Raw genomic sequence first — 11,340 nt, forward strand, 5'->3', positions numbered from 1 at the left:
TATAATATATGGTTATGTAATATAATTTAAAAAAACTTAATATGTAACAAGAAAACACTATAATGTTGAAGATAATTGAATTTTTTAAGGTGTAAAAACTGAGATTAAGTAAGTGTTGGGGTTCGAATTTTGCTTTGTGTATGTAGTAATTCATTGGCCAGCGACAAATTCTTAAATGGAGCTCAGATTCGTGACGGATTAGTCCTTGACTTATCAGGATAGGAGATATATATTGTGGACAACTAAAAATAAATTAGTAAGATTAAAAAATATAAAAATTTTAAGATTATAAAATAAAAACAAGAACGCTTTATATAATGATTGATTTGATCAATTTTGTCATATGATTCCTATACATATTTTCTTCTAGTTATATTTGAAAAAATAAATAATTCTCCTTTAAACTAGTAAAAAAATATCCAAACCATCAATAAAAAAATATAAGATAATATCTAATTTTAACTTATTTTTACTCGTTTCTTCTGACGTATTTCATTATTACTTGCAAATAAATATAACAAAGCAAAAGAAATTAAAAAAATATTTATCGGAGTTGTACTAAAAACACATTAAACAAAAAAATATTCATTCACAAAATTTATCTTTCATATTTCGAATAACAATGCACATAGCTATCAATAAAGAATATAGGCCAACAAATTATTAAATTACTTTAATTATAGGGAACTTATTTACTATTAGAAAATATTTTGAGCCACACTACAAAGATACATAAATACTGTATGGCTGTAACATTGGCCACAAATAAAGAATCTTATCAATAAGTCCTTAAAACCATAAAATTCTTTCTCCACTATAGACATAATTCTTAAATAGTTTATATGAGAAGTTGGAAAATTGATGTGTGTGTAACTGTGTATATAAATAGGCATGCATGTTACGGTGAGAAGTGTGGAAATAGAGTTAATTGTTTAACATGACAACATCTCAAGTCCAGAAGATAGAAACAGAGTTTCCTATTAAGGCAGATGCTAAGGAATTCTATGATGTTTTCTGCAACAAGACACACCAAGTTGCCAAGGCTTGGCCTGATATTGTAAAGAGTGTTGTAATTCATGAAGGTGAATGGGGAACTGAGAGATCCATCATTTCATGGAACTATGTTTATGGTAATGTCAAGTGGACTTTAAGTTGTTACAAAGTCAATTCTTCTTGGTTTATATTTTAATTATCTTTTAAACCCCGTCCCCTCACAAAGTAACGGTCAAAATTCACTATGCATACAAATAATTTTTGTTTAGTATTTAGATATTGATATAAGATCTGGAAGCTTAAATTTTCATATGAGAAATTTTTGGGTCAATAAATTTTAATATTTTTTGTTATCATTTGGTTGGTATAAATATTAAATTGTCTTTAATAAATAAATTATATTAATTTATGTGTGTAAAATTTGAAAAAAGTGAATCTAAACTGTATTAATTTATATATAAAAATTCTAATAAACACAAATACAAATTATATATTTCTTGTGTGCAAAATTTCTATAAATATAAGTGCATATTATTACTGGCCATTTAGCATTGTGACTTACCCAATTTTGTGATGACACTTTTTATTTCCTTTGATCCGTAAAATCTAAACGGTTTTTGGTTTTGACAAGATTAGATGGCAAGGCTTGTGTTGCTAAGGAGATTATTGAAGACATTGACAAAGAAGACAATAAAATGAGCTTTAGAGTGTTGGAAGCAGACCTGCTGAACCACTACAAGAGCTTCAAGTTCTTGCTCCATGCTGTTCCCAAGAAAGAGGGAGGAAGCATGGTGCACTGGACCATAGAATATGAAAAGATCAACGACAACACTTCTGATCCTCACACTTTGTTGCAGTTGGTAGTTCAGGAGAGCAAACAGGTTGAAGCTCACCTTATTTCCCAAGACTGCTGAAAAAGTGATGAATAATTCACATCAAAGTAAGGGTGAATTTGAAGCTGGGTAATTGGAGCTATATAGTAATACTATTATGATATGCCATTATGTATCTTTGCTAAAATAATGGGCAATGGCATAAGCTACTATATATACTAAGCTTATTGAGCCGAGATGCATGTTTCGTGTCCTACGTTCAATAATAAATAATAAATTATTAAGTTGTCGTGTGAAAATGAGATATCATTGCCGAGAAATACTTGAACATTTTCGGAGAAAAAATTTATTCACTTGTTCTAAGACATACATCGAGATAATGAAATTCGAATTAATCAGAGATTGAGATTTAATATTATATTTATTAGTAGTTATAAATTGAAACTAAAATTTTAGTGATTATATTAGTAGTTCATGTTTTGATCCTTGTCCTTCTATACCAACGATTCTGTCTCTTTATTTCGTGTCTCTATAGATTTTATCTTTTTTTTTTCTTTTTTTTTGGATGTTGTAAAAAAAATTTTAGTTTCTTTTAAGTTTATTTGATTAGTTAGATCTGATTTTGTAATCTTATTTAGTAATCTAAAATCTTAACTTAACGAACTGAGTTTGAATTCACCGTGTTATGTGTACATGATTGATTGTGCGTGAGTTTAATGCAAGGTGACATTAGATAATTTTTTCCTCCTTGTGGTCGGATGTCGATAAATAAGTGGTCCACTTGGACGATGACAACGTTATATGAATATATAATCTGGTAACTCAATAGTTAATAACTAGAAACTAATAATGAAAGTCTAAGTGCATCTATCGATACCTAGAAGCCAACAGAAAAGAAAAGTCGTCGAATCCATGCGACCTAAGAGTAGGAATTTGCCAAAAAATCCAAAACTGTAGTAGCCGGAGGGGGCCTACCAAGTTCGTCACATTTCTATTGGCCACCGGACACATGCATTGATATAGTCATGCCAACGCAGCCGAACCCCAACTAGAAGTGCCCATCTCATCAAGCATCGCCACAAAGGGCAACCACTGTATATGAACCCAATTTCCACTCTTGTTACCAAACAACTAAGTGGATAGCAACATCATCATGTGCGCACGTACATATATGCGTACGGTATCCTCAGTCGCATCGGTTGGCAGCACCCTGAATCTCTCATGGAACCATGTGAAGTGGACTATAAATTGCTTTACCTTATCCGGTGGTGGAAGCTCGCCAAATAACTGCTAAAACCATTTCCAAACCGGTCTGCCATCATCCATCAGCTTATCAAAATCTGTGAGGCACCTAGATACAGCCTTACCATCAATGGGCAACCCCAACTGGTATGCCACATCCTGCAGCGTGATGGTGCACTCCTCGAATAGCATATGAAAGGTGTGCGTCTTAGGACACCACCTTTCAATAAACGCACTGACCAAGGGCTCATTCATCCAAAATCACTGCGTGTTGAGTCTAGCCAGGTGGTACAAATCAACCCTCTCTAAATAGGATATGATTCTATCATGCAAAGGCATATTCTGTTACCTTCGAATACTGTAAATACACCTATTTGACTGCAGCATGTGAGAAAAATAACCACACCAAATGAAATTCCAACACTTATAAATTTAAACCATAAATTATAATTGAAAACAAAAAGTACAAGTGTCCTATCTATCCAATCTTAACTAACATTTCAAATATAATTCAGTTAACATTATTTTTCAATCTAATTTATTAAAATAGAGAAATAAAAATGTTGAACTTTTACATAAAATTTTGAAACATATCTAAATATATTTTAGAATAAATGAATAGTGTTCAACTTTTAAATTCATAAGTCCTGCATTATAAAATTTAAAATAGTAAGACTTAAATCTTAAATTTAAAATAATAAAATACAACCGTTAGGTTTTATTTTTAAAATTTATGTCTAAAATTTTAAATATTAAATTACAAAATGTATAATTTTAAATTTTAAAATAATAAAATACTACTGTTAGATTTTATTTCTAAAATTTAAGTCTTAAATTTTAAATAGTAAATTGCAAAATTTATAATTTTAAAATTTAAAATTCAATATTTAAAAGCTAAAATTTTAAATCTTAGTTTCAAATACGATATTTAAAAAATCATCCTACAAGTCCTAAATATTGTATTTAAAATTTGAACCCTAAATCTCAATTACAAAGGATGACCATTCTACTTAAACATTTGATTCTACCTTTAAATTTTAAGTCTTAACTTTGAAATCCTAAACTACAAATCTTAAATTCTTTATTCTAACTATTGCTCCCTAATACTACATTTTATGTTATATAAAATTCAATACATAAAAGAAAACAAACTTACCTCTTCATTAATGCTTCCGGCAATGTGCGCAACGCCGTTAAGTCGGTACAGGTGCGTTCGTCCGCCATGATCCCGCGCTTAAGTGATTCCAAATGTACAATAACCTTAAGAACCTTTCCCTCTCAATCCACAATTTTCTCTATCTCTCTCTAAAACAAAGTTTAACTTCTCTCTAAACTTTTGCCAAATGATATAAACTGATGAATAATCCACGACTCCTTCCAATGTATTTATACTCAAGCATAAATCGCTATATCTCTATCGCGGTTTATGCATAATTGAATTTCGTGAAGAAATCGTTGGACGGGTGTCGCGGTTTTTTCCTAAACGTGTTTGAATATAAACCGTTATATTCCTCTAACAGTTTACATGTATACCTAATTCGTCGTTACTGTCGGTTTCCATAATAATGTTGAAGTTGCATTTGCGTATGCAATCTTTAAAAGTCGTAACCCGATAAAATTAAAATGAAAATAATTTATTTTGGTAATTTATAAATTATATTTTAATAAATATTCTAATAATTTTTTATAGAAACTAAACTGTGTCAAATAATAAGATTTTTTTTAATTTTTTAATTATATTTGAATGTGAGTTTTAAAAAAGAGACTTGAGGAATGGAAAATAACTTAACTACTACTAGATTAGACTGTTTCTTGTTATACGTTTTTTAAATTATTTTACATAACTATATATTATATTCCTAATTAATATATATAATCTAAAATATTTAATTAAATATTATTTTATATTTAATTTAATTTGATTATTATTTTATGTTCACTTTTTTTTAAATTTAATTGTTTTTTAATTGTATAAAATTATTAAAATAAAATTAAATTTTAGTAAACATCTATAAAAAATAAACAAAAATACTTTTATTAATCATAAAGTATTTACTTTTTTTAATTTATAGATTTTCAATAAAATTTAATATTTATTTTAATAATTTTATAAATTAAAAAAATAATTAATTCTTAAAAAAGTGAATATAAACTAAAAATAAAAAAAAATTAAATAAATATAAAAATGATATATAATTGAACGTTTTAAATGATATATTTTAATTAAAAATATAATATATGGTTATGTAATATAATTTAAAAAACATAATATATAACAAGAAAACACTATAATGTTGAAGATAACTGAATTTTTTAAGGTGTAAAAAATGAAATTAAGTAAGTGTTGGCGGTTCGAATTTTGCTTTGTGTATGTAGTAATCCATTGGCCAGCAGCAAATTTTTAAATGGAGCTCAAATTCGTGACGAATTAGTTCTTGACTTGTCGGGTTAGGAGATATTGTGGACAACTAAAAATAAATTAGTAAGATTAAAAAATATAAAAATTTTAAGATTATAAAATAAAAACAAGAAAGCTTTATATAATGATTGATTTGATCAATTTTATCATATGATTCCTATACATATTTTCTTCGAGTTATATTTGAAAAAATAAATAATTCTCCTTTAAACTAGTAAAAAAATAATCCAAATCATCAATAAAAAAATATAAGATAATGTCTAATTTTAATTTATTTTTACTCGTTTCTTATTTCATTACTACTTGCAAATAAATATAATAAAGTAAAAGAAATTAAGAAAATAGTTTTTGGAGTTGTACTAAAAAAAAGCATTAAACAAAAAAAATATTCATTCACAAAACCTTTCTTTCATGTTTCGGATAACAATGCACATGGCTATTAATAAAAAAATATAGTGTTTTAATTTCTTAATTTATTTATTTGTGGGCAATATATATATATATATATATTAATTATAATCACAAATTATGCTATTTCAAATTAAATAACTTATATAATGGTGATCTTATTTATTGTTTTAAATGCTAAATTGAATAAGTCATTATTACTTTTTATTTGAAATTAAATGAGAATAAAATAAGATATTATCTTTTGTTCCTAAGATAATTATCTTTTGGATTTTAGATATATTATTTTTTGGACTTTAGATACTATTTTTTTAGCCTTAGGATTTAATGGGTCCCATGCTCAAGTATAAATAGTGCCTTCAGGGTTCCAATATACCAAAGCTGCCTTTGTTGCTCTTTCCGCATCAGAAGAGCCACAATTCAGCCGCTTTTTGGTTGAGGAAGATCGAAAGAACCAGAAGATCCAAATCCTTCCATCAATTTTTGTGAGTAAAGGTTCGCTTCCGTATTATGATATATTTTTGGTGATTCAATATGGATGATCTGAATTTTTAAAATTAATTTATTCTAACAAGATGTATCAGAGCCGTCTATGATTAAATCATTAAGAAATTATAAATTTATTTTATTTTAATTTGAATCTTAATTTATTTTATATATGTGCATATCATTTTTTGTCTGTATCTCGATCCCAAATATTAGAACTGTTAATTCGTAAAATTAAAAGAATTTAATTAATTTCTTTATTTGGATACTGCACATTCATAGAATTAGCATATTTATCATAAAGGTTTTTGTATGCACTATGATTTAATTTGTGAATTCGATTTTTTTTTAAAATAAAAAAAGAAGTTCTTTATTTGTTTACTTTTTTTTATATCATTTTATATGGATTCATTCTTTTGACAAATTTATTATTATTTTTTGTTTTGCATGGATTGAATCATAATGATTGATTCTAATCTTAATGGATAAAAAAAATTTACCATATGAATTTGTTGAACAGTTATAATTATGTCTTTTTTCAAAGACTGAAAAGACACTATTAAGATTTAATTCCTTTTGGAATTTAAGTATTTTTTTATTGTTACATAAGAAAACTAGTAATAATTTGGATTATTATACCACCTATTTTATAAAGATTTGGTTTTTGAATAAATTGATTGAACATTATGTTGCCAAAGTAGCCTCTTTTATGAAATTTGATTTATACAAAATATTAGGAATATAGTGACATGTAATTCATGCGAATATTGGTCTGCCCAAAAGAAGGTCTGTATTTGGCCGAATTACATACACATATTTATGGTAAATACATATTTGGGTAGCTAATTAAGAATAAAGTAATGCTTATTATTTATGCGAACAATAATTGGCCCAAATGAAGTTTATTGTTTGGCCAAATAATAAGCATTGTACACTTTTATTTATTTTCTATTAATTATGCGATCAATAATTGGCCCAAATGAAGATTATTGTTTGGCCAATTAATAGAAAATATATGCGGTAATAAATAGGTATCGAAGTTTAAGTTTTTCATGTGTACATTCAATCGGTCCAAAGAAAGGTTTAATGTGTGACAAGAATTTTTACAATATTTGATTACTGCAATGAGAGTATCACTTACAGTTAATTTTTCTATCCAAAGATTGAAAATTAATGCTGTTCTAGATATCTCAATATGGACTTTTTTCCATTATTTAACTAATGTTTACTGCATATTCCTTTTGTTCTAATTCAGAAACTATGACTTTAGCTACCAATGTTTATATACAAATTAGCAGTATTGCTATGCTGAATGGTTCAAACTTTAAAGTTTGAAAAGAAACCGTGGAGATTGTCCTTCATTGTATGGATCTGGATATAGCTCATTCGAGAGGAGAAACCCACTTTCATTCTAGAAAATCTCAATGAGGTTAAAATAGAGAAGTGGAAGATATCTAATCGAATGAGTATTATGATCATGAAGCGCTGAATTTCTGAGACATTTTAGGACTCAATTACTGAGGATAAAGATGCCAAACAGTTCCTAAAAGATGTTGAAAAATTTGTTGCTAAGAATGAAAAGGCGGAGGCAAGTAGCCTTTTGAATAAACTTGTCTCCATGAGGTATAAAGGTAAAAGGAACATAAGGGAGTACCTTATGGAAATGTCTCATCTTGCTTCAAAATTGAAAGCACTAAAGTTAGAGTTTTCTAAAGACTTACTCGTGCATTTTATTTTGATCTCCCTTCCTGCACACTTTAGACAATTCAAAGTGAGTTATAACATTCTGAAGAACACTTGGTTATTAAATGAGCTTATATCTCACTGTGTGTAAGAAGAAGAGAGGCTATAGCAAGATAAGACTGAAAGTACTCACATGGCTTCATCTTTTCAGTATAAAAGAAAGCGTGATACTACTGCGGATATGTCTTCTCAGCAGAAAAAAGGCTAAGAAACAGGATCAAGTTTTAACCTGTTTCTTCTATAAGAAGGTAGGACACATGAAGAGGGATTGTACCAAATATGCTACTTGGTGTGTAAAGAAGGGTATAATTCTTACTTTCGTTTGTTTTAAGGCTAGTTTAAGTTATGCACCTGTTGATACTTGGTGGGTAGATTCTACTGCTACTACTTATGTAAGTATTACTATGCATGGTTGCCTGTGGAGTCAACCGCCAAGTGCTGTAGAAAGATACATCTATGTGGCAAACGGTAATATAGTTGCAGTCGAAGTTAGCTATAAGAACCCTTAGATTATGTTCCACGAGTGAATTTTACTTGGATTTATTAGAGACATTTTATGTACCGTCATTTAGACGAAATTTGATTTCTGTTTCTCATTTAGACAAATCATGTTATTTTTGTTCATTCGGAGACAATAAAGTCAGTGTCTTTTATAATTCGAATAATATTTGCTCTGGTCATTTGGTGGATAATTTATATAGGCTTGACTTAAATTCCTAAAATAATAAAATACTGCAAACAGGTACAAAACGAAAACTAAATAAGAATTCGACATCATTATGGAACAAACGCTTAGGTCACATATTTAAACAGAGAATTCAGAGGCTTGTGTCGAATGGAATTCTTGGACCCCTAAATTTGGTAGACTTTGAAGTCTACATTGAGTGCATAAAGGGGGAAAAGGACAAACGAAAAGAAATTAGGTGCCGATAGAGTTAAAGATGTCTTAGAATTGATACATACCGATATATGTGGCCCATTCCCTACTGTCTCTTGGAATGGACAACGGTACTTTATTACGTTTATAGATGATTACTCTCGTTACGGGTATCTATATTTAATTCATGAAAATTCCCAAACCTTGGATGTTTTCAAGTCTTTCAAAGCTGAAGTTGAACTTCAACTTGGAAAGAAAATTAAAGCTGCCAAATCTGATCATGGTGGTGAATACTACGGAAGATATGACGGTTCAGGTGAGCAACGTCCCGAGCTTTTTGCTCTTTTTCTAGAGGAGTGTGGTATTGTTCCATAATACACCATGCCAGACAAACCTAGTATGAATGGCGAAGGAACCGAACTCTTAAGGACATAGTGAGAAGTATGATTATTCATTCTTCCTTGCCTGAATCACTCTGGAGAGAAGCCTTAAGGACCGTAGTATACATCTTTAATAAGGTGCCAAGCAAAGCAGTTAACAAAATTCCATATAAAATTTGGACTGAAAAAAAGTCCAGTATAAAGCATCTGCATATTTGGGGATGTCCAGCTGAGGCACGACCTTATAGGCCGCATGAAAGAAAATTGGACTCAAGAACAATTAGTTGCTACTTTGCTGGTTACGCTGAGCACTCACGGGGGTACAAGTTTTACAATCCTACATTAAGGTCTATTTTGAAACAGGAAATGCGATATTTCTTGAGGATGTTGAGTTTAGGGGGAAGAAAATATTAGGAATGTAGCTTTTGATGAGGATTCTATAACTGACAATGATCAGGTCTTTGTGCCTATTATTGTTCAAGATACAGTTATAGTACAAGAACACAATGAGAATCCTACTATAGTTCCAGTTGCAATACAAGAGAACAATGAGAATATTGTTATTTCTCAAGATGCTGCTACAGTACAGAAAAATAATGAGAATCCTCCTCAATCCTAACCTATACAGCAAGCTCAACAACCTCAAGAAGTGTCATTAGGGAGATCCAACAGAGAAAGGAGAAAATCCATCTATGGTCTCAAATAAGCTTCCCGTCAATGGTATCACAAGTTTAATCAAGTCATTATCTCATATGGTTTTGAGGTAAATATTATAGATGACTGTGTATACCGCAAGTTCAGTGGGAGTAAATACCTTTTGGTCTTATATGTTGATTCTACTTGCCAGTAACGATATAGGCTTGTCACATGAAACTAAGAAAATTCTATTGAACAAATTCGAAATGAAAGATCTTGGTGATGCCTCTTTTGTATTAGGAATCGAGATACTAAGAGATTGCTCTCAAGGTATTCTTGGATTATCACAAAAGAACTATATCAAAAAGATTTTAAGTAGATATGTCATGAAAAGTTGTAGATCAATGGACACACCCGTAATTAAAGGAGACAAGTTCAGTCTCAAGCGATGCCCTAAAAATGATCTTGAGAAGACAGCAATGCATGATAAACCTTATGTATCAGCACTAGAAAATTTAATGTATGCTCAAGTCTGCACACATTCTAATATATCATTTATAGTGGGAGTGTTGGGTAGATACTTGAGCAATCCGGGCATAGATCATTGGATAGCTGTTAAACGCATAATGCGTTATCTAAAGAGAACAAAGGATTACATGCTTACTTATCAGAGATCAGAAAATTTGGAGATCATTGGGTACCCTTATTCTGATTTCATAGCATATGGTTGCGAAACTTTGTCACTGAGCTTCGTATAGTAGATGACATTGAAAGGTCATTAAAGATATTTTGTGACAATAAATCAACAGTACTATACTCCAATAACAATAAGAGCTTGACAAAATCGAAGCATACAGACATTAAGTTCTTAGTTGTCAAGGAGAAAGTTTAAGAAAAACAGATTTTCATAGGACATATAGGAACAGAGTATATGCTAGCAGACCCATTAACCAAGGGATTGATCCCTAAAGTCTTTTCTGAGCACACTGCTCGGATGGGTGTCAATATTTGTGATGCCTTGATTTAGTGGGAGTTTATTTTATGCTATATGTTTTATGATAGATATTGAATTATTTTTCTGTAGAATTAAGTTGATGGTTTATTTTATATTATGTGAAATGTTCATTTTACAATATTTGTTGTGTTTGATCTCAATAAAGTTTTAAAGTTGGACCAACTGAAAATAGACATGCATGAGATCACTTGGCATGTAATTTTCATATTACTCATTCAAATTTGATCTATGTTGTTAAGTATATTAGGATGGTGATTGTTGTGATTTAGTCACGACATTAATGTGATAAAAGCTGCGATAGTTTCATA

At 29.6% G+C, this 11,340-nt stretch overlaps 1 protein-coding gene across 1 annotated transcript; it reads left to right on the forward strand.

Annotated features, from left to right (window-relative positions):
* The first annotated feature begins 848 nt into the window (after positions 1–848).
* LOC130948043 (MLP-like protein 43) lies at positions 849–2,125 on the forward strand. Its single transcript, XM_057876753.1, has 2 exons — positions 849–1,130; positions 1,630–2,125. Exons 1-2 carry the CDS (start codon positions 938–940, stop codon positions 1,905–1,907), a joined length of 471 nt encoding a protein of 156 aa, XP_057732736.1. The 5' UTR covers positions 849–937; the 3' UTR covers positions 1,908–2,125.
* Positions 2,126–11,340: the final 9,215 nt, after the last annotated feature.

This window comes from Arachis stenosperma, chromosome 9 (genome assembly GCF_014773155.1).
Source record: "Arachis stenosperma cultivar V10309 chromosome 9, arast.V10309.gnm1.PFL2, whole genome shotgun sequence".
In the NCBI taxonomy this organism is placed as follows: Eukaryota; Viridiplantae; Streptophyta; class Magnoliopsida; order Fabales; family Fabaceae; genus Arachis; species Arachis stenosperma.